Below are 26,169 nucleotides of genomic sequence, written 5' to 3' on the forward strand. Positions count from 1 at the left end.
TTAATAATTTACAGATAAACAGTAAAAAGACAAAACGTATTGAATTCACTATTCACAACGTAAAATGTGTAAAAACAAAAGTACGTTAAAATGGGGAAACTTTAGAAGCTGTAGAAGAAACAGTAACAGTAGTAGTGACAGTGGGGCTTCATATGAATTATGATTTTTGATCGCTGAATTTTCATTCCGCTAAATCTCAAGCTAGTTAAGGTAAAACTATTAACTTTAAGCGTACGTTAAACAAAACCCAACTCCAGCTTTATTATACATTTACTCTACACAACTGTACCTATCCTCATTATTACTTTGTTGCTCGTGTGAAAACGTTGGTAGCATGTGTTTACAGTAATCTTGCTAGTTTTAAATGATCATTTGTTTATCGATATTAAAAAATAATGTATATATAAAACGTATTTAAAAATTTTAATATTTTTTTTTTAATATATTTTAAAATGACTGTCAGATGTTATAGAGTACAAATGTATAAGTACACAGGGAATCGGATACTTATGAAAAAGTAATCCTAATTATCTTTTTTAAAACAATGACTTGAAACTTTGCATCAGTTCTCAACTTGGCCTGAAGATGGAATAATTTCGAATTTTAGATTTTCAGAACGACTTCACGTAGCAACAGTCACGGCTGGAAGCATCATATCAATTGCTTCACAAAAGTACACTACCCTAAACTGCGGTTTTCAGCATTTAATTATTTCCAAATTTTTTCTAGTGCATACCACTTATTCGTTAAAACAACAATCCAACGTGTAATGTAACACTTGTAACCGCTAAATGATACGGAAAGGGTCTTCTGGCTTCTTTCTTGATTTCGAATCCACCACGCTATCCTCATTACAGATTTAAATGCAAATCTTCAATTATTTTAAGATCTAAATCTATCCAACAGCCCATATGCGACATAAAAATAAAGCTTTAGGTCCGACATCCCTTTATCAATGTTGAAGATTATAAAGATTAAAAAAAATAGCATATGGACTAAGTCACGTCAGTTACATAAGAAAAGAGAGCGCACTACGGCTCGCTTTCGATTTTATATTAAAAACTACAGAATGTAGGTAGATCAGAAATATTATGGACAAGAAAAAATAAATAAAGACTTCGTAAATTACATATTTAATTGATTTATTTACAGAAAATATTAGACCAAATTCTATTAAATTTTGGTAGTTCATTTTCTATATAAATTTAGACAAAATACAATGGTTAAATGAGCACACAAAATCCTCTGATAATAATGTTATTAAGAGACCAAGGCTGAACTTTGTTGGAAGAGGATTTTGGTAGTCGATTGACATACATATTCGTTGATATTATAAGCAATTTACTTTGACATGAGTGCAAATACTATTTACTCGATTATAGTAATACAAATTTCTTATTTATGTAAGTCGTACAATATATTTTGCAAGCTTTAACTTATTAATGACTCTTTAATATGAATCAAGGAGATCACATATGAAGCATTAATTTTAATATAGATGCAAATAATCACGATTTTATTAATGTAACATGAAATTACTAAGAATATCTAAGCATCATAATATCTAAACTATACTGACACCGGAATTATTAGCAATAACATTGAATTAATCGTCTAATATGTTTTAAAAGTTTATTTATTTGTGTTTATATATTTTCGCTAGTTAAGTTAGTATATAAAGGGAGAATATAAACATGTACATTAATTATCACTATTTGATAAGTTTAAGAGTGAAATAACTTAATATATAATCTCCTTGATACTACCAATCTACATTGATTAAGCAAATGACCACGTGGTACCATGTTATGTAATATTTGCAGCGATAATTCGCTTGTAATATAAAATAGCTAAGCCGTAATTTGCAGGTTCAAAACATTTAGTTTACTTTACATGGTATCACAGTAGCTCTTCATTTATTATTCGTACATATAATCATGTGCTAGCACTGCAAAGCATCTAATAGTATGACAATACTCAATACTACATCTACTACTAAATTCTATAAAATACCGGGCAACCAAATTCCTCGATATCGATAATAAATAACTAGAAAGGGGCATCAGTTATTATCTTTGTGTCTAGCTACCACAAACAGCATTGTTAATAAAAAAATTAATTATAATGTATATCACACGCTTCTCTTTATGTTGATTATAATATAATATGTTGTAAATTCAAACAACTTAAAACCGATATATGGGTATTTATTGTATGGTAGACTATTGCAAGAAACCACTTAATTAGTAATTTAAAGCGCTAGCTCATAAAACAAGTTCGTTTGAGACATATCAAATTAAAACATCGAAGATATAAATAAATAGTAAAAAATCTTTAAAATATAACACTCTAACTTATAGTTAAAGTTTTGAATTGACAAAACTTAAAATAAGTCCTTTTAAAACTGCAATTTGTTACAAACAAAGCGTACATTATCTTCATCAGCATCACACTTATTGCAATAGAACTAAACAATTATTTATTTAGTTTTTTGTCCCTTGTGATATCCATTAGTGCTGTTAGCAGAAATGCAAACAAACATAATGAGGATCAATCGAGCAGAGACAAAAAAAAAAAATTAAAATCTTTATTATGTACAAGAAAATTTGAATGAGTTTTTAATGTGATTCACATAAAATGACTAAATCCAGGTTGATTGTCATGAATAACCATCAATATTAAATTTAATAAAACTAAATTATAAGTAAACAAATTAAGGTACAAGTTTTATAGAGTGGACAAGTAAGAAAACATTAACTATTCATACCAAATAAAGTTACATCTAAACGCTCTTACGAATAAACAATAACTATAAAATAAAATAGAATAATGAAAAGTTAAATTATAACACAGCTTTTACTCCTCGTTTCATCGTTCAATCGGGTATGTGACGAATGCTACGTCATTTATTTTTAGAAAATTTACTAAAATCAGACATAACAAAATTAACTATTCACATACAATAATTATCTATGAGCCGTTAAGTTTTAATGGAATGTGTTACTCTAATCAATAGACCATACGAATAGAAGTGTGATTGATAGGCTTACAATTTCGACATAGCATTGTCAGGTACACCACATTAGATCGCAATGAACGGAAGGAAGAAACAATATCAATAAATTATCAAAACTATTTATTCGTTTCTTTGAATGATTTTACCATTAAAATCGAAACTTAATGCTCTCATTGAAGTTTTATTAAATGTGAAAAATAATGATAAAAATATCATCGGTGAGTTTAAGTTACTAAAATGGCAATGCTCTTAGCGACACTCCCAAACTTTGACGGTCTGATCGACGCTGCCCGATATCACATATGGCAAGTTCCTGTGGAAATCTGTGAACAGTAAAAGTTTTTAATAAAAATTAATCAATTCTAAAAAAAACGGAAATATATTTAATAGTATATCTTAACATTTTTAAAAAGATTTAATGTTGAGTGTGAGTTTGTCCTGATTTTTTCTGGTCAGGTAACTGTTTATTTATTAATAATTTATTTATTTATCAATAATAAGCCTTGTATTATATTTTATTATCAACTAAACTATCATATTTCTTGTCAATGTGAAATTGTAACTTGTTAGCGCTTAATAAAAGTTTCATTTTCTTATTAGGCTTGTAGGTAGATTGCATCCACTATACCTTCATACTTAACCAGGCTTAAGAACTGGCTACATTAAAAAAAGCTATTAAATTATTACATACGCGCACTAGGTACCGAAAATCGAGCTATAAGGACACGCTCCGCAAGCGAATGTTAGCGAAATACTAATAATACGTCAAGTTCTAGGCGACGCCGGTATTCCCGGCAAGTTTCCGTACCTGTTTTATTTACAACGTTGTTTTTATTGTAATAGAATTGAGTTGTTGCTAATAATAACAATCAATTTAAATTTTGCCGGAACGAAAAATAAAAAGCTATTGTACTTTGATTTAATAAATATCAATTAAATCATTCCAAAGTTTTTGCTTATAATGTTGGTAACATGGTTCTGTTACAAAAAAACTCAACTCGAGCTGGGGTTATTAGTGTTATACAAATAACCCTGTATATAAGAAATACTTTGGCCTGGTGTTAAAAGGGCCAGGTTTTAGAGTAAAATGTGACCAAAATTTTACGCAATAGTATTTTATGAAAAACAACCAACATCTGTTCATTATTTCTGTTCTGATTATCAAATGTAAGGGTTATTGATATTGGCCTTTTTAAATCCAGGCTATAGAATTCATGATCCAATAAAATCTTGTAAAATGATAATTCAAAAATGATCTTAAGAACAAAGTATACTTTAAATTTATATTATTATATTCCAACCAATGTAATTCCAAGGTTGATGTCGGTGAGGAATTAAACTTTGATGTAAATTATATACAGACCATATATAATTTACATCAAAGTTTTAAATTTACCGTTTGCGAAGTGTAACGATAGAAGATCTAAAATTATCGAGTATATTATTGGCCTCATTTTAAAGTGTTTTGGAAATGGAAGCTATATTTTGAAAAAAAACATAGTTTTCCATAATAATATATGAAATCTAAGCATACGAACACTGAGTATTATTATTTTTTGTTTCTAATAATGAGTTGGTAGAGTGGCAAATGGGCCAACGTCATGGTAGGTTGACCACTCTGCCCATAGTCATTGGTACCTTAACATTAACCATCCCCTACATCACTTATACACCACCAAGCTTGGAAATTAAGATGTCACATTTCAAAGCGTGACAAAATAATACTAAGTGTTGATGTTTGGATGTAGAATATGATTCGAGTGGTTACTAGCAAAATGGGCTCGCAGAAGGCCCTAAAACCAAGTTAGAGATGATAGGATTTCAAAAATGCTCTTTATAGTAAGAATAAATACAAACCAAGACTGGTAGCGAAGTGTTGGTGCGCGTACAGCGTCTTGAGGCAGCGGGTGTGCGCCACGTCCCACACGCGCAGGGTCTTGTCGTCGGAGGCGGTGAGCAGGTACCGGCCGCCGGGGTGCCACACCGCGCCGCGCACCCAGTTGTCGTGGCCCACCAGCGTCGCGAGGCATTGACCCGTACTGACGTCCCAGATCTGAAATAGAGCGATCATATTATGTATTTTATAATATGCGTGATATTTTCTTAATATAATATTCTTAATTTACTGGTGGTAGGGCTTTGTGCAAGCTCGTCTGGGTAGGTACCACCCACTCATCAGATATTCTACCGCAAAACAGCAATACTTGATATTGTTGTGTTCCGGTTTGAAGGGTGAGTGAGCCAGTGTAATTACAGGCACAAGGGACATAAAATCTTAGTTCCCAAGGTTGTTGGCGCATTGGCTATAAGCGATGGTTGACATTTCTTACAATGCCAATGTCTAAGGGCGTTTGGTGACCACTTACCATCAGGTGGCCCATAAGCTCGTCCACCTTCCTATTAGATAAAAAATAAAAAAATTAGCATAAAAAGTATTTGCTTAACCATATCTGACACAGTGGGATATTTATGGGCTATTTACTATGTTTAGCTGTATAGCTTGTTTTAATAATATTAGTAACTCACTAAAAAAATATTAAAATAAAAACTGGTAGTAATATATATATTGCATACCTTCACAGACTTGTCGCGAGAACCGCTTGCGAGGAACGGTCCTTGGTGATTAGCGCGTCGGTTGTCTCCGCCGGCCGCTTCGTTGACCGCGGAGGCGGCCGACTCGGGCGCCCACGACACGCACTCCACGACGTGCTCATGTTCGCGAAGCTCCATCTGGTACACAAAATTAAAAACAAATGATACAACTTCGAATAAATTGTTGCGATATCATTGGTTGAGATCTTGAATAATCTATGGTATTCGTTATGGATTCGCGAAGAAGTTATCGCAACTTTGGAAGTAAAATGAAAGTGGTTTTAAGCGGTTAAGTGTAATATTGTTATATTATAATTAAAAATATCCAAATCAAATTGTTTGTAGTGCATAATATAGCAGAGCTTTATAGCAAATCGCATGGAATATGTAAATCTAAATTATGTTAATCTAACTCTATATATAGAGTATAAGTATATAAAAACGTTTCTTGCTTTGTCCTGGCCCCCTTTATTTTATAGTTTTGGTAAATGGACAAAATAATACACATCGCACGTAGAAATTAACATTTCACAATCGTAACATAATTTAAACGTTAACGAACGTTACGTTAAAAGAGAACGAAAGTTAACGTTAGAAGTTAAAAGAGAATATCACAAAATAAAATACTCTCTTTCACGCTGGTAACGCCATACAATTTGTTACTACGCATGCTGACGTAATTTCATTTGAAACATCGATATGTCCGTTTCTAGTTTATTTATGTAATAGATATCAGAATAATATATACCTTGCACTCATTGGTGTCCGCGTTCCAGATGCGCACGGTCTGGTCGTTGGAGCACGACGCTAGCAGCGTACCGTCCGCAGACACGCGCACCATGCGGACCCACTCGCGGTGGCCTTTGTATGTTTTCACACAGTATCTAATAAAAAAACAACGTATTAATTTAATTATTTTTCATCATCAAAATTAAGTTGTGTAAGCAGCGCAAAGGCTGCCTTTTGTCTATGATAGATTCATTGAACATATCATAGACAAAATACATTATATAAGAGCCATGTTTTATACAATTTTCTTTTCCTTATAATTAATGTATTTAAAAAATAAAGGAGTCTTAAGCATTGGTAATGGACACCTACCCTGTAGCCACTTCCCACGCCTTGATCGTCTTGTCCCGGCTGGCTGAATAAACGATGTCACCACTGGGAGAGAACGCAACGGACGAGACGTTGTGATCATGACCGTGCATAGTTTTAATGCATTCATATGTCTGGTTGAAATCCCACAATTTGATCGACATATCTGCACTGCAGGACACTACAAAGAAAAATATATAATATAGACTTTATCGCTTTCAATACTCTTTATGAATAAAAAATAAAAGATTCAAGATAAAACGATTCTGGATGTAATATAATTATATTAATCTGAATAAGATAAATCTGTTATTTTAGAATGAGAATGAATTAATATAGAAATAATTAATAAAGAAATTTAATGTAGTAAATAAAACAAAGGATACTTTACCAAGTAGCTTGCCATGATGGTCGAAAGCGATGTCCTGAACGGAGTCGGTATGGCCCTTCAGGGATCGTTCGTAGTCGCCATTCTCAAAATCCCACACTTTGATTGTTGCATCCTCACTCGAGGACACCAATAAACTGAACACTGGATGAAATATTACCTGCGAATGACAACGACAAATTTTATTAACATTATTATTCACATATGTTCCACCTTCACTCGTCGTAGGGAAAGTTGAGAGGTTAATATCACTCCATCAGTCTTGCCAGTAAAAAGTCAATATTACTTATAAGATATTTTTTAAGTTTCCCAAAATTATCTATTTATGTATATATTATTTAAACCTGTCATCAACATCGAATAGTTCGCCTAAATGCTGGAAATGTAATTATAATCTACTTTAATCTGGCAACAATTTCATTTCCCAAGACATTTACAATATTAATAAATATTACGATATGATGATACCAAGATGAAGTTACAATTAAATACTTCTAATGTTTGCCGTGGATGCGCTTCTTTAATAAACGCGGTCTATGAACGGTAGTGGCATATTTGTCAGGTATTCAAGTTATTTCTACGTAATGTTATACTTTTGTTTTATTCATCAATATTTCTTTTACAGAACAAAAACATCTACTATAGTATTATTATAATGTTACTGCTAATGTACATTGATAGTAATGAGTAAACAGTTAAGAACGATAATAATAAAACTGTTTTTTCTCATTCTTGATTATAATTGTTTTTGTTATGTCTGAACTGAAATATAGTATGAGGTGAGGGGCTTGTTATCACTATCATTTATGTTAAATATCTGAGTAATGGAAATTTATAACTTGGCAATTAATGGATATCGAAGAAGTTTAACGGAAATTAAATAGTCGAAGGTTCTTAAAAATAAAATTAGAAGAGTTGATATTCATAAAAAATGGCCACGGGTGATAGCAACGTAGTGGAAAAAAATCGTATCAAATTATAAATCTATAATTCTAATAGAGGAATGTATATATCATTTCCTGCCTTTTGTTTTAACTGCATGAAATGGATTTGGACGACTTTAACGGCCAGCCGTCTTTCTGGCACCAAAGAACCCAAGGTACGCTTTTGCTGATCGGTTTACTTTCGACTGCCATAGTGGTAGTGTAGGCACTTATGAGCTCAATTGGAGCCGCTAGCGAACATGCCCCAACACCTGCAGGTTGAGATTGTCTACATCTACACTAAATAAAAAAGGTCCATTCCAAATTGCCGACCGATTTACGATAATAGCGTCAAACATCCTATCGTGTCCATATAAAACCAAGGTTTAAGCGCCGTTATAATTAAAAACTGCTAAGACCTTGTCTCTCTCTTCTTATAAACAAGTATTTTGCGGAAATCGATAATTTGTAAGGAAATTGTCCAATACATTAATAGCTAATGTACTAATACAGTTCCTGACTTGCGAAATATAGACAGTACTTAAGTACGAATTGTATCTTAAACAACAAATAAGACTAAACTATTTGTATATTATTTATCAAGTAACTATTCAGCTTGGTATCATTGAGATAAAATCTGACTATATTTTGCTATTGCATGTTTATTTAAATTGTAGAAAAAAATGTTTTATATGAGTCATTTAAGTATTGCATTCTAAGATAATATTCGTTTTGCAATCCTGTCAAGGCATCTGACGAAGATGCCTCCGCCACCCTGTCAAATTAGAATTATTTTTATATCAGGTAGTCTACCTTTGTAATGGTGGCCCGATGACCGGTAAGACAGAACTTCTCGGGCGGGCGTGGAATCCACTCGGTCGGCGTGCGCTTTGCTCTAGTGGGCGCTCCCTCTATGAATTCCTTCTGCGCCTCGGAAAGCTTGGACTCCAATTCCATCACCTGGAAAGTAACAAATTATTTCCATTTGAATCTTACAATAACTTCAAGTACAATGATGTACCTATCTATTAGGATAAGTCTAAGAAAGCATTTTCAAAGTGATAAAAAAAGAAACATAAATTAACTTCATATTAGCGTCTACCTGCTAAAATAGTTCCTCAAAATAAACATCGCGGCTGGCGGTAATATTTTCAATAGACTTGCTCGGAACGGACGTGTATCAAATATTATTTAGTCTATCTGAGTTACATAATGATCAATAACAGAAGCCATAAATGAACTGCTTTAATATTCAGAGGTTTTTAGTTCACAATAGATAAATCGATCGAACTTGAATATAATGAATATATGATTGTGTCTTAACAGTATATTAATTTATTTAAATTTTTTGTTCGTATAATTTATAACTAAATTAGTTTATAATAAAGTCAATGTCAATATTCTATAATTTAAATCTATATTTATATAGTGTGGCTGTTTTTTTTTTGTTGTATTAGATGGAGCCTTTATTAGGGCAACTTATAAAGCTAAATTACTTCACATTACGACCCTTAGGCGAGGAGCAATACCCGTAGTCGTAAAGAGTATGATACAAGGTGGAGTAATCAAAATTAAACGCGGATGAAGCGGGGACACAAAAATGCTACAGTATTATAAACAAAAAGAAATGTAATTTTTCGATTAAAAATGTCTCAATATCTCATTTAATTTAAATGGTGTAGAAGTTAGAACTTTCACAATGTGATAGTTTATATAATAATTTCAAAACGGTCATGGGCTATAAAGTACTTACACATTAATATATTTTAATGAAATCGACTTACGTGCAATTGAAAATATACCCGGCAAAAGTATGATATATATATATATATATGATATATCAGTTTTAGTATATATATATATATATACTAAAACTTCTCAAAACGCACCGGACTATTATTTATAAAATTAAAAAAAATATATATGAAAAAAAAAAATTGGGTAACAAAATTATTAAATTATTAATCAACATTCCATAGTCCATCATATTAAATTACAGTAATTTTAAGAAAAAAGGCATGGGTCGCGGTGCGGTGTAATAAATGTACTTGCTAGGTACGGACGTGCAGAGACGCGATAGAGTTTTTATTATAAGGTTTTTGAAGTATTTCCTGTTACATTGTCATATTAGCACCATCGTAATTGTTGTATAGATTAGAGAGACTGTCAAGCACTCATAATGTATTTAAAGCTATTATTGATTGAGGTAAATGTTTGATTCTTTAAGATTCAAGCTTGCATTTTATATCAAAATACAAACTATCAAAACAATATTTCACAGCATCATACAAGCGACAACTAACTCAAAAATCATCTTAGAATACGATCATGAAATATCAAAGTAATATCCAACATAAACTATAATAATCAGAACAATAAATATAAACGCATCAACAAAACGTATCACACCCTAAATAAATAATAATATCTTAAGTCGGTTTTCAATATTACACGAGTGAGATGTGAAGCAAGTTTTTACAGAATAGCATTGCTGACCTAAAAATGTCGCAGCAGCAATCGATCGGTATACAGCTAGGTCGAGTCGAGATTTTCCTACACGATGCCTTCATAGCTTGACAATGACCACAACCGTCCCTCTTTGGGAAACATCCATTCATACGTCAATGATATTGATAGTGATTAGTGATATAAACGTGAGTCGAGATTACGTCGCTCATTATAAAGCAAATTACTTGGGCACGCTTTGATCTAAAGGTCGTTCGTATCCCACGGACTCACTCAAAAACATATTTTGTTTTTGAGTGACTCCGTGACTATTCAAGTAGGCTCTTTCTTAAAGGCACTTTTGAATCATACAGATAAAACAAATTTTAATTTTCTATCGTTTCTGTATAAAGATTTTACTGATAAGAACTGACAAGAGATTCAGTGGTTACTCTTTTCAATATATATCCGGTATGAAAATTACGAATACTAATCACGTTTTTTATCATCCACATAATATGTTTATAAGTTTCTCTAACTTGTATTTATTAAAGTATACGCTTCGTTTATTAATTTGTAAATCTTATTTTATAAGTAAATATAAAGGTAGGAAGTACCGACTGTTTCAATGAAAATAATAAATTTTATTTATTTATGTAATTATATATACGTTAAAATAATCCCGAAGGCTTTACCACTAGGCACTAAGATTTCTATTGTCGAACATCAACTTGAGCTGTTTTTTTTTTGTATCAGTAATAAGGATGTTGTAGAAATATATATCAAAAATAGAAACCTACAATGACGATTAGAGTCGAAGCGATTTCTATCTTTCTTTAGACAAACTTTGATCACGTGGCCTATCAAATATTTATTAACTCCATGTATTTCGGCGTTTCGACTGTCTAGCCCCGTTGAACTGTTAACGCATAATTCTATTAAAACCCAATAAAACATGCTTAGCGACAAACCTCATAATAATATTATTGTTACGTTTATTGTGATAATTACTAATTCAATACATACCTTTTTCTGGAGTCTGATAACCGACGTCCACTTCTTCTCGAGTAGGCCACCAAACTTGCGATCCATTTCGCCGGTCATTTCAGCTTCCTTCTTAAACGCTTCCAGCGCATCGTTGTAGCCATTGCTGCCCAGGTAGTCGGCGATCGCTTTGTTCCTGTCGATTGATACAAATACCTTAGTACCAAGAGAATGAGTAATAATAAAATTATTGCTCGACTGCTTTAAGAATTCGAGTCATAGTGATATTATCTAGAATAGCGGTTACTAAACTATTAAGACCATGGAACGCTTAATGAATTTTTTGCATGAAACTCTAAACTAACTGATAATAAATAAAATTCCTTGTACTTCGAAATAAATAATTAAACATTTTGATAAGTGTTTAACATAAATCGTTTAACACAAAGTGTTTAATAAAAAGATTCTAGCAAATGTTAAGAGGGTTTTCTGTCCGAACTTCTCGGGCACAAAATTCTCTTAATTTCGTGTTGTATTTGATAATTTGATACCGAAATAATTTTTCAATAGCTCATTAATTTGCGGAACCATTCTGACTTCCACATGGAAACCTAGGGTTCTATGGAACCTACTTTAAGTATCGCTGATCTAGATCAAAATTGTTATTAAGGTTGTATATATGTATCACAATTATAGTGGCTATTTTACACAATGGTGATATTTGTTTACAAATAGCTAATAAAATTAGAAAAATACTTATTTCAGAAATGCATTAGAAGAGATCGAGTGTGACGTTTAATAATAAATCTTCAAGAAGACTCTTACACGGATGACTCACGTTCAGATGACGAGGATGAACAATGAAACATTTACCAAATAAACGTTTTTTTGTGTTCATAAAATATCTAATATATTTTTCACACTTAAAGTTAAAATTTATCGGTATAGGGTTGGATATTATTGCTAGTATTTCGCACATCACAATGGCACTCCGTAAGTGGTATTCGAGCGCGGTAGAAAAAAAACAGACGGTAACAGTCGATCTATAATATGATACATATTTGTTTTTAACCTCACGCATGAGTAAAACATAGCAATATATTATTTTTTATTTTCTAACTAACTTTTTATGTAAAACTTTCTCAACAACAGGATTAGAATATAACGTGTCTTTTTAAAATAAATATTTTTATCAACCAATAAAAAATCTAGAAATTTATTTTTCAAACGCCTGATTACTAACTTATTAACGGCAAAAACATAATTGTGCAACGGATGTTGTCAACATACAATTTCTTATTAAATAATAAATTTATTAGATTGTTAAAAGTACTAGTACGTACACTGTATTGTTATTAATATAGTACCAGGATTATTTCTGGCTTTCAGGAATATCGATTAGAAGGTTTAATTCTGTTAAAGGTCAGCAGCACGTGGCTTCGAACTTGTCCTAAATAGATAAGCCAGTTTTGTAACCTCCATGGCCCGTATCCACGTTTTCCACATTTCCTTAAATATTCGACAGAAATCGTTTAGTGCGCATGTGCAAGACGCTAATATTCAAAAATTAATCGACGCTTATATGCACCCCGAGTCTGGCTATAATATTATTTCCATTTTTACTTACTTTCATCACTCACACATGAAATTGATCAATTTATTGTCTAGCTTATTTTAAATCAGTAATTAAATTGTATTGTTCTGTATATGACAGCAAAATTATTATAATATAAAAATGTGCTGCTGTTAACCAAATATTCTCTATTTGAATATTATTATAATGCCCAATATATCTCATATTGGTGTCCTGTGTTACTTATTATTGATCTGTATATGGTTTTTATTATAAGTGACTATTTTGTTTACAAGTTATGCATGGTTGTTTGAACAAGAGTTATTATTTTTATTGATCCATCGAATAATTAAATTTATTCAATCAAAGTTACCTATACACATTAAAATAAACGAAGCAATTTGATGATAGTATCTGTTGTCAGTAGTTTACGTAACCGCGACTGCAATTTCGCTATAAGCCGCGCGCCGCGGGCAGAACTAGCCATTTTTATTCTCGTTTCGTTATTAAATGTAACAGATTAAAAATTTTTGACGCTCAACGATAAAAGTAAGTTATGTATTCGATTAGGTCATACTTTTGACGTTAATATTTAATGTAAAAGTAAAAACATTTATATCTATTACTAATCGGGCAGCCGAGCGTTTCGTCTCTAGCCATTCGTTGAATGAGGTTCATTTCTCGCTTGTTTAATATGTCAGATACCTAGCCGGTGAAACTAAATCGATTCTAAGACAATCAGCATTGCAGGGGTTCCTATTGTTTGCGTGGGAGCGAACAACTTACAACTTTTATTTTTAAGTATAAAGATATAGCGGTTATATTATTGTACACGTGTTAATTACATATAAAGAGATCTCTTTTATTTAGATTGTAGACATAATAAGTGCAAAGTGACTCTATTACAAATATTATCTTTATTAAACAAAGATAATACAAAGCTATTTACGTAACACCTGAATAAGATAATGATGAGACGGATTTCACGAAATGGACTTGTTTCTTACAAACATCTAAAAATAATAAACAATACCAAACAACGATGTATGGATAAATAACATATAGCCTATATTATAATATGAAGGGATTCGACTTTATTATTTACAATTATAAAGGGATTAACAGTGGGTATTCATTCTAATTACAAATAAATTCGATAACATGTAAGCACGAACGAACCGATTCTGCGTGACTACGGCGGATGCAATTTGCCGAAACGTCGAACTGTGAAAAAAATTAAGTGCGATCGCAATATTAACTTCGTAACATTTATTTTTAGTGAAATGAAATAAACATACATAAAACCAAATGCGTATATTAATAATTCCCCGCATATCTTGTATATTGTACACAATCTCGTAAACTAATTTAAAGAACAAAAAAAAACAATTTTTATTTAAGAAAATTGGTACTACTAAGGTTTCATTACATAATCATTCCACCAAATTCAATGTTATTTAGTAATAATAGAAAACACGCCGCTACTACAAGACTCACTATCCATATTAAGGCTACATAATTATAAAAAAGAGAAGTCTATTCAATACTATCAGATTAAAGTGAACAAAATTTTCCAAATGACCTTATGCGTACCTACGTAAACGTCGTATTCGTACCATACGACTTTACATGTAAGTTCTTCGAAAAAGACGACATTATCGACAAAGCAATATTATATACCAATCATAGTTTTAGCATAAGACCTGTTCTAATTGAACACCGCTACGGATCTAATCCTTGGGCAGTACAAAAGTTCAGTAGAGACGATGGAGCATAGCGAAAGTGGTTTCGTGCGTGGAGGCGCGGGCCGAACGGGGGCCGCTTGAGAAAATAACTTTCACGGTACATTTCCGTCGATATAAATCCAATTAAAGGGCACTTACACGCTATTACAATTTCTTAACGGTATCAATGCCACTTCGTATTTACTTAACACAGCACCTCTATTATCAACTTATTGAAACTGATACACACAGGGCGACTTAGATAAAAAAAAAAACATTTCAACTACAATTAATTGAATAGATCTTTTTTCATGACCAGGATATTACATACAAGTGACGTGTTATCATAATGCGCTTGTAAACACAAACCATTTTGCTTATTATACGGCATGGTCGGAAATCGCCATTAACAAATGCAAATCTTATTAAACGACGTAATTCAACGAATACATAGCCAATACTAACGACTAATATAAGCGATAAGGACGTATTACAGACATTATACCAGAAGTAATTGATTCAATTAGGTTTAACGTCAGTTGCAGCCATTAAGAGTACTGTTACTTGTATAGAATTAAATACAAATCAATGTTAACGAACCCATTGGGTCAGTTTGTTTCAAAACCGTCGTCTAGTAACAGGACCACAGCAATAGAAATACAAATGGCTTTGTAACTAAGACGTAGTATGACAAATGCAATTAAATAAATTAGTACAAGTGGCACGGAACATCTAATTTGCATAGCTTACACGTGATTGGAATAAGTTTTAAAACTGTGTTTCCGAAATTGTTTTCCGCGAGTGTTTTGTTAATCGCCGAGAGCCCATGTCGCAACGATCGTCGTTAACCTCACTGACCGATATTGGTTTAAATTTTCATAATTTTACGAAATTTAAGTGTCATAATTAATCCTTTATAGAACGTCGGGAGATAAATTAATACGTATATATTTCGGCAACGAAACGACTATTACGTCATCCACCTTACACACTGATGTGTTTATTTACACACCTACACATTGCATTCAAGGTTTCTCAATATTTATTTTTCTTAATGTCCAAAACAAGGAAATTTCGAGATACGTTTTAATGTTATTTTATAACAGCTTACAAATGTTATATTTGCTGTTGCAAAGATTATTGTAAACTGATATTGATAATTGAATTAAACTTTATATATTATTTGAAATCCACCCACTTCTAGTAATTTAATGTAATGAATACTATATACTATACTATATTTAATATAATTTTGTGTATTTATTAAGTCGAGATAGCCTAGTGGTTAAAACGCGTGAATATTAACCGATGATCGTGGGTTCACGCCCGGGCAAGCACCACTGAATTTTCATGTGCTTAATTTGTGTTTATAATTCATCTCGTGCTTGACGGCAAAGGAAAACATCGTGAGGAAACCTGCATGTGTCTAATTTCATTGAAATTATGCCACATGTGTATTCTACCAACCTGCATTGGAGCAGCATGGTGGAATAAGCTCCAAACCTTCTTCTCAAAAAAGAAGAGGAGGCCTTAGCCCTGCAGTGGGACATTAACAGACTGTTACTGTACTGTACTCTGTACTTGTGTATTTAAGAAAGTATTATGCATAGTTTGTAATAATTTCGATAACATAGATAATTTCAATTACATTTCCTAAATATATACGATGAATTAGGTTTCGTTCATCGCATTCCTGTCGCTAAGAATGAGAGGGGTAGTCGCCTACGCGGCTCGGATATCGATCGAGTAGAGGCGCCGACTGGCGTCGACTGAACTACGTCATTGCGATTCCCCTTTGTACAAATATATCTTTAACTTTGTCATTAATGTGGGATGAAAAGATTTGAGTTAAACTAACCACCTTGTATTCAAATTATATATTATGAAAAACATTATTTATGAAAACAAAATTATTATTAATTCTATTGCTTCGTTGGTTTACTTTACACATTCATTAGCAAAATTAAAACGAATTAATGTCCAAACAACTTCTTACTTACGATAAGCAAGCGCATTGGTAGAACATATAATATCAAATTTCAACAAAAACTTGGAAGGTTTCTTATAATTCTTTTCCACAGTTTATAATATGAAGTGGTAGCAGTATATATTATTCCCGATAGAAAATAACTTTAGGTGCCAAATTTTCAATGATAATGAAGAAAGATATGTATGTACGTAAAGAATCAACACAAACGGAAATAGCGTTCGGGAAACCACTTAAGTATAGACTTAGGTATATTTTTTTATTCTTTGAGGAATCGCGCAAAAAACAACGTTTGAAGAAAATTTAAGGTAAAGGTCGACGACTTTAAACCAGTTAGAACGCTAACGGCATAGTCCTAATCGATATATTTTAGTGTCAAGCCTTTGACCGAAATGTAAAATTTAGTTCAAAAAAGTAAGCCATCAGTTGTAGTTTGAAATACAAAAGGGCTTAAAGAATACAAGATATTTATTTTACTACACCCAATGAAAGCCATATCGACCTTATCAGGCATTCAAGGCGAACTTATATATGAGCAATGTAATAGGGACGCATGCAGAATATTGCGGCACGCGGCAGAGTAACTAGCGGATGGAGTCCGGCGACCGGTGCAGACTGCATTCCAAACGATCCGCGACAACTCGATCGGACAACGGCTCTTAGTACCCTACAATAGTTTATAAGTGTTTTAGGTCTCAAACCCACACTGTTTTAGCTAAATACATTACGTTGGATAAACTTTGAGTTTGTATAGATAATTTCAAATAACGTCATTAAAAGAAATAGTAAACCATTTAAAGATTTCATGATACACGTCAACGACATCAGTAATCCCTTTGTTTATTAACTTTCATACATATCTACAGCCGTCAATCATTCCGTACCATTCGATACAAAGAGAGAAAATACAAGTGACATGTGCTACATTAAATAATCAACAACCGATCACAACCAATTCAGGTTTTTATTATTTGAATTGAACAAACTACACATTCTAATACAGTAACAGCCTGTTAATGTCCCACTGCTGGGCTAAGGCCTCCTCTCCCTTTTTGAGGAGACGGTTTGGAGCTTATTCCACCACGCTGCTCCAATGCGGGTTGGTGAAATTCACATGTGGCAGAATTTCAATGAAATTAGACACATCCAGGTTTCCTCACGATGTTTTCCTTCACCGTCAAGCACGAGATGAATTATAAACACAAATTAAACACATGAAAATTCAGTGGTGCTTGCCCGGGTTTGAACCCACGATCATCGGTTAAGATTCACGCGTTCTAACCACTAGGCCATCTCGACTCTTCATACACACCGACACATTCTAATAATAAAATTTTAATGCGATAAATAATATTTATGTTTATATTAAAAGATAACTATTATAAATGAAAGTGATTTCTATTTATTTATTTTATTTATAAATAAAATTGAATTAATAAAAAAAGGAATTAAATAACTGTGTAATGGAAGAATGGAATTATATAAAAAATAAACATACGGCCGGATTGATAATCTCTTCTTTGTTCTGACGATCTGATCGGTTAAAAAGGAAGATGATAATTTTTTAGCATTGTGTCTGTTAGTTTGTCAATTTTATTTTTTAACTAGCGTGTGAAGGGTAAAAATTCTATAATTATTATAAAAATTAATGATACATATAACAATACATATATATATATATGCAATATTAATACTAATTTGCTGTGCGATCCAAGTGCAATATTAAAATTATTATTATTAATAATCTTTAACGCTAGCACCTGCCAGCGATAAAATAAAAATAATAAAAAAGAATGACACAACAGATTAAACCATCAAACCAAAACGGGGTCCATGTAGACTATAAAACTTGCCGCGATTCAATGACAAACACGATGACTCACATTTAGTTTATCAGATGTCAGTAACGTTCAGGAATGAAGATATCTCAAGGCCGTCAACTAGACTAGGGCAATGTGTTTCGAACAAGCTGCTTATTTTAGGAACACCTGAATTACCGACACGTCTATTTACGTAATTAAGTAGCCGGTAATAACTGTCATCGGGCCGGTCCGTTAGAGAGTTCAATGGGCCGGTGCGATACCTTGGGCCGAATGTTTTAACATTAGTAAATCGCTTTCCCATATCTTATACGATATTACATAAGATTACAATCCTGATCGATTATGTTAATAGTGTGACGTAAGATAATTTTTCACTGTAAGGTAACTCTCGAATCGATTTGAATAATTCAGTACCAATGGGAGGTCTTTTATGACGAGTATTGTGAGATAGTTATTATATGTCGTTTGAATACTATATATACAACGGGAATCATTTTTGAAATTTGTTACACTTTCACTATTGAGTGTACTCGTTCTTGTTCATTCGTTCCATAATAATATTTAGATTAATCGCCCTGATACCCTATGAAATGCATATTCTAATTTGAATTTAAGAACTAGGTTATTCATAGATTCATATTTAGCTTTTAGAATATCAAACTTAGACATATGAAAACAAGTTTTTAGAGTAAAGATAATCTTAAATTTATTACCTAATACATTTTTATTTCGATTACTACTAAATCTAATTCGAATGGAACTATCATTTCATTTTTTTTTTAAATAAAAATATTCTATCACATATTATTTTACATTTAGCAGCGAGCCAAGTGATCTTTCCATCGGTACGTACAGCTTACAAGCTCATCTACATTTTAAAGATCAACAAATATTATATAAGCAAAGTTTTCTTGTATCTGTTATACTTTTGGCAGCGTTCACTTGGATGATCGTGGTCGGGCGAGCCGACAATTTTCTTTCCGACTACGATGACGTAATAAGCTATAACTCAAAAATGTTCAACATATAAACCTACTACATAGCCTGTATCATACATAATTTAAAAGTTTAATGTCAATCGAATTAGTTTTTTTTTTGTGATTGCGGATTAATTAAACAAACAAAATCAATTTCTTCAAATAAAACTTAAATTTATCAATTAATATTTGAAAAATTTGATAAAAGCATCTATCTATTTATTATATTTCAAGTTATAACCAACATACTGAAAGTTGATTACGAAACACGAGACTTACATTTAATATTTATAATTTGTTGTATTTATTTTAATATAAGATGCAGTCACTGACCCTCATTGGTATCGCAGTAGGTTTGGAATGTTGGAATTTCCTATGATAATAATATATATAGCAAAAGAAACTAAGCGATAGTATATAAAGTTGTGGCAGTTCGATACCAACATGTAGAGCATATTTTTGCATTGTTATTCAATCCCGAGCTACATTACAAAAATTAAGTCTCTAACTTATGCGGTAGTTATTGAAAAATAAATGATGTTCAAAATTACACCTTCACAAACGTAGCCCAAAGCGAGATAAGGAAGAACGTGGTACATATGTTATTATTCATTCGTTACGTTATCATTATTATTTCAATCTATCTTCCTAAATATAATTGTTACTAGCCCTTCAGAACAAATTTATAAACAAGCATGACACAACTGTGTGCGCAAACACAGGTGTTTTCTATTTTTTTAACTCTCCTTGGCATAAAGGCACAACCGCTTTACTTGCGCTTCGAGGATAGAATAACCTGAATAGTTTTATTAGTTAATAATAAATTAAATATTTTCAATAAAATATTCCTAACATTTATATGTATGTGTTTTTTCTTCTTAATGACGTAATTTATTCGAAAACATTAGTAAACTCTTTTTTCATTTAAAAAACGAATCGAATGTTCCATAAATAAAATTAATAAAGTCGATAAATGTCATACACGAAAAAATAATACAACTACTTTATTTCTACTTTAAAAGCATCTGCTTATACAGTCGTAACCAATGGCTTTGCGACATTTACCTATCAAGAATGTTCAAGTGCAACACGAATGATTTGAAGAACATGACATTCATTTTATAAGTTTACATAATTATGTAATAAGAATGCACTTGCATACTTATACTTTGTACGGGCACTATCCGTTCCATATTTCGAGGGTAATCTTAGTTTAATTGAAACACATACATATGTACGTCATACATATATGTATGCATGTAGCATTTTTGCGGTTTTCTACTTATACATATATGTCACATTCCTTTGTAATAAATAACTTGCACGTTTATTTTCTTAATTAAGATTAACGAATGAGACTTTATATAATTGCGATATGGTATAGTTCGTGAGATCAAAACGTAATAATGGATTGGATCTCTCAGGCTTGGTCAATTATTCCACGTTAATCTAAGTTGAATAGGTGGTCGTGGTTTTCCTTTCACTTTGATCACTGAGTTTGAAGAACATATCAAGCAAGCATAGGACACTCCAGGTCACAGTACTGCAATGCAGCGGACACGAGATAAAACCGCAGTTGATTGCATTACGAGTACATTTGCGTGTATGTAATGTATGTGACATTACATACACGCGGAAACCATAAGGCATTTTTATCTGAATAAAATATTGTTATTAGTTCTTTGCCTCTATGAGCGAACATTTACCGGAGATAATGCGTTGGTAACGGCACTGTAAATTTTAACTAATTTGAAATTGTAATTATCTGATACTATTCTTCGAACGATTTATCGTAGATATCAAATTACTGATAACGACATTATTTTAAAGGTAACGAATACTTGATGTTATCTCTATGCTTGAAAACCGAATAAGTTTAGTGTTGACTGATGAGATTTCTAGATTTATAAAGAAAGTTATACTCCGGTAACCACCGTCGAAGTCGCCGACAGCGGGGTCATTGACTTAACGCTATAGGAACACTGTTACTTTCAAAGGTCGAGAGACGATCAGGGTGCCCAAAAGCAACCAAATTTTAAGTGACCTGATTAAGGCTTTTAAGCGAAAATGAAATATTCAACTTTATTTATTGAGCATAAAAAGTGTTTTTGACAAACATGCGCTGAAGCGTATCCTAAGATAGTTTTTTTTTTACATAAATATTATATATTTTTGCGCGCTACTGGATAGTACAATATACAACCCAAAGTATGATGATCTATATTTAGAAAGTAAGAAATGGTATACGTTGAAGTTAGTTAAAACTTGAATATGTCTTCATACATAGGGCTTCGCTATCATAAAACGTCGCTTCATACCGTCAAAACAACATCCGTTTCCGCGATGTAGTTACATGACTTAATATGTAACCTGTCACCGAAAGCAGGTCTTGACTTGACATAAACAAATTATGAACAAACTTCAAAAATAAAACGGCTTATAAATTATATTTATTCGATGGTCATTTTAACTTTGTTATAGTATGAATTGAGACAGACGTCAATTTTAAGAATCAAGAACGTACACTTTTACTATCTATATATTTGTATCGCATTTCTTAAGAAATATATTATTAATATAACGTTAAGGATAAAAAATATTACCAAATGCAGCACATGTTTGTAAAGCGAAATAAAAAAAAAATACAAATTAGTCTCTTCTGAACCGGCGCCGAGGCATCACGTGATAAGATCTTAGAAAAATGAATAACGCGCAAAAACCTCAAGGCACAGGCCTTGTTTTAATTAAATTCAAATAATTCCTACGTATTATATATTAGAAAATGCCTTATGTTTTATTCGAATTACCGCTAACATTTTTTAAGAATTTCATAGAATATTTACAAATATACCAAATATTAAAAATCTCTTATAGGTTGATATCAATAAGTAACAAGTCTGATGATAAAAGTTATAAATTGACAGTTTAATTATAGAACTAGTGTCTTACATATATGTATTTTATATTATTTACTTACAGCTCCTCTCGTTGCCGTTGTGACAACACCATTTTCATTGTGATCGGCTTATTCTTGAGGCGGCGAGCCCTGGAGGTTCACTGCACTTGAGTCTCACTAATTCACGCGGGCGACGGCAGAAACGCCGTTGCCATTATCACATCTGTTTAAAAAATATATATATTAAAAGCTGCATATAAAAAATAACCGGAAAATAATTAACTTAAAGTTGAAGAATTTCTTTTAAAAGCAACATTCTGTCACACAATATTAAAAGGATGATGGTCAGCAGCTGCCATTCGTTTCCTATGCTATTTGTTTCCAATTAAAATATGACCTATTGAAGAAAATATGTATGTACAAAAGCAATAAAGAGTATCTTTATATTCAATTATAATTAAACATTGGGGAAAGAAGCAGTTTTTTTTTCCTCAATAATGTTGGTAGGTTTAATGAAAAAACTAATTTGTGCTAAAGGTTTCTAATGTCATATAAATGTAGGACAAGTAGAATCAAAAATTTGTAGGAAATTAAATATTTAGCACAATAGCTTAGAAATATAAGTATAGATAGTACTATAGCTTTGTATACTTCATAATAAAAACTTTGTAAGTAATAGCTATGCGGTTTCAGCATGGTGCAACAGTGTCATGCTATTGGAACCTGGGCAGCATAAGAACCAAACTTAAGTGAATTTTGTTGTGGGGAACCCACCAGCAAAAGCAATTAATCAAATAGTCATCCCTAGTAAAGTTTGGTGTGAGCATAACTCATAATATGATTTTTTTAATGCATTTTAAATTTATATTTCGGACCCTTTAAGCAATTAAATTAGCATGCAAATTATCAGTATGATATGTGATATATGAATGTATGAAATATCTAAGTGTTAATGTGAAAAAAAAGAATATACATGAATGAATGAAATCATGTAGTAGATATTGTTTTTATTAATATTAGGAAGTGTGGTAAGTCACCATGTCTATTGTGATGTTGTCTTTTGGCTACATTGGCTTACATACAATTACAACAGAAACACAGCAATACAAAATATTACTATTAAGCAGTGGAAAAACTAAAGAATATAAATTCTATTATATATAATAGACAAAAATATAGTTGCCTATTATTTTATAACATTTACTTTATTATTTATGTAAATATATTTATATATTGTAATGAATACATACTTAGATATTTTTTAATTATATCTATGTCCTAGGAACATTTCAAGATATTTACTACTTAAGCTTTTTTTTTTTAAATTTGTGTAATATTTTTTTAAATTAAAATGATTTATTTCAATAATTTATAAATAACTTTTATTGCTTATAAATATCAAATATTGGTAACTATAATAGAATAAACAATAAGTTAGTAATATTCTTAAATATCCTACTGCTTGGTGAAGATCTTCTTCTTCGCTAAGGAAAAAGATTTTAAGCTTATTCAACCAAGCAGTACTATGACTTAGTGGTAGAATAAAAATAAAATTGCTCTTATGTAATAGATATATCAAACCTGCAGAAATAATTCAAATGTAGTTTATATGTATATTTTGTTATGATTATAGATACTGCTATGATTTTTTTTTAATTTCTTTATCTTTGTAGAATTACTCTCAAGCATTTTTACTAATTATGACATTTAAAATCCTACCATATAATGGTAAATGCTATATCATACAGATATATATATATATAATTTTATTTATTTTACATTGAAAGAAGTTTAACATTAAATTCATTGTTTATTGGGGTGTATTTTATTGATACCCAAATGTAAATCATATAATTGAGATTGTAATAAATGTTTTGATCATTTTATCATTCCTTGATGTTGATGATACACTTTTAATTATTTAAATTTTAATGTGATTAATATTGGAATAGAAACTGAGCGATGATAGTTTACTGGTGACTTAAATTTTGCTATATTACTCCAAAGGACAGAATAAAATAAATAAAAATGCACAATATTCAATAAAAATAAAATTTAACATGATTTGTTCATTAACACTTCGATAAAGCTATCTGGTTTGAAGCTTTAACATTAAATTGTTTTCAAACTTATTGTTATTAGAAACTGCTTCATAGTTCATACAACAAAAGTGTTTTCATAAATGTGGTTTTCATAAATTTGTACCACTAGCATATTTTTTATGGCTCCATTACAGTATTTTAAGCAACATATATATGCATATAATTTAATGGATAAAATACTATTCAACAATTAATATACATTTTCATCTTTGTAATACAGGGATTACAGTATCTGTCTCTATGTATATATGTGTAGCTGGAACTACATATCCATTGGGTAAATTAGTTTATATAATGGATATTATGTCAAATATAATTCTGTAAAAAATTGTTTAATTTGAAATGAAATACATTCACAGTTTTAAAAGCATTACAGGTTAATAGTTTTCTTTTGAGAAATCCATTAAGTAATAAGTCTATCATGCAATGAGAAAAATTATTATTATATAATTTTAAACATTATATTTTTGCAATGATCTTTTTGTTATTACGAAAAGCAACATACATCATTTAAGTGACCTAATTACAAAAAAATAAACATAAATAATTAATTTTCGGGTGATACCAATATACCCTAATTATTTAGCATTACCAATATTCGGTTATAATACCAACGATTAATTAATTATACAATAAAGATAAAATCACGATATGTGCAGCAATTGATAATTAATTCGATCAAAGGTATATTAGACGAAGATGTAAAGCATAAAATCGAATTGCATTTTATTTGAAATAAAAATTCAATTATAACATACGTATTATTAACTATCACGTTATTTTTATTGAATCAGTGGAGAGTTCTTCAAAGAACAATTTTATTTTGCGCGAAATAATAAAATGAAATTGAATGACCATCACACCAAAATGACTCAGTTTAAAACGTCAAAAACCATACTGTCAATTTGCCACATCAACGTATAGAAGAAATTTAACTAAAATCTCAAAATGCTGTTGCTTCTAGTAAAACTGTTTTAATCAAATATTTAACGATGTAGCTTTTAGAAATTTGTCAAATATCGGAACGGCCATATTGAACAGACAGTAATTGAAATGTTAAGATACAATTCCTTCGAACTTCCAATAGTATTTAACTAAGATTAACGTTATTTAATACATACTTACAAAACCTAATAACACTCAAAATTGCACTTTCTTTTTGAAAATAGCACACACAGAAAACACAGTACACCCAAGACTCGAGGCAGAAAACCGTTTCGTTGCAATGGCTCAAATTCACTCACTTCAATACACTACTACAATGGCGAGTTTCGATTTTTCTTTTTCTCCTTCTTCGAACTAACGACTAACAACGCCATCTATTTTCTTTATTCGAGATCATCTTTAATAAAATGGTAACACTGTTATTTAAAAGAGATGATTGTCAAAATTCCTTTATGAAAGAGCGAGTACGACGGTAATAGTGTAGTTAGTTTTTGATAAAACTCTAAAATAATAAAATACATAAATAACAATATGTTAATTTCAATGTATTATAACTATAACAACTAGAACAATAGTGGTTAGAACAATTCTTCATTATTATCTGTTATGATTATATAAATATAAGATTTATATATATAATAAGAGAGATATATAAAATTTATCTTACATCAATATTTATAAGTACTTAAAAGTTCT

The 26,169-nt window shown here is 31.2% G+C and overlaps 1 protein-coding gene across 2 annotated transcripts; it reads right to left on the reverse strand.

Annotated features, from left to right (window-relative positions):
• Nucleotides 1–1,114: 1,114 nt before the first annotated feature.
• LOC126773625 (lissencephaly-1 homolog) lies at nucleotides 1,115–25,840 on the reverse strand. Of its 2 annotated transcripts, none has more exons than XM_050494609.1 (10): nucleotides 25,654–25,840; nucleotides 22,508–22,649; nucleotides 11,489–11,642; nucleotides 8,831–8,977; nucleotides 7,098–7,254; nucleotides 6,710–6,887; nucleotides 6,357–6,492; nucleotides 5,591–5,746; nucleotides 4,874–5,069; nucleotides 1,115–3,339 (listed from the first exon to the last, which is right to left on the reverse strand). In XM_050494609.1, the coding sequence occupies exons 2-10, from the start codon at nucleotides 22,543–22,545 to the stop codon at nucleotides 3,266–3,268; spliced, it is 1,236 nt and encodes a 411-aa protein (XP_050350566.1). In that variant the 5' UTR covers nucleotides 22,546–22,649; nucleotides 25,654–25,840; the 3' UTR covers nucleotides 1,115–3,265. The 2 variants fall into 2 exon arrangements, with proteins under 2 accessions (XP_050350566.1, XP_050350567.1); XM_050494610.1 differs by having other exon boundaries at nucleotides 25,650–25,800.
• Between the last annotated feature and the right edge of the window lie 329 nt (nucleotides 25,841–26,169).

The sequence above is a fragment of the Nymphalis io genome, chromosome 15 (assembly GCF_905147045.1).
Source record: "Nymphalis io chromosome 15, ilAglIoxx1.1, whole genome shotgun sequence".
NCBI lineage: Eukaryota > Metazoa > Arthropoda > Insecta > Lepidoptera > Nymphalidae > Nymphalis > Nymphalis io.

Coding starts and splice junctions, on each gene's coding strand:
- LOC126773625 (XM_050494609.1), bottom strand. CDS start 22,545: ATGAAAATGGTGTTGTCACAACGGCAACGAGAGGAGCT. Junction 6,888..7,097: donor CCATCATGGCAAGCTACTTG/GTAAAGTATCCT, acceptor TTTTCTTTGTAG/TGTCCTGCAGTGCAGATATG. Junction 5,070..5,590: donor CTCGCGACAAGTCTGTGAAG/GTATGCAATATA, acceptor GCTCTATTTCAG/ATCTGGGACGTCAGTACGGG.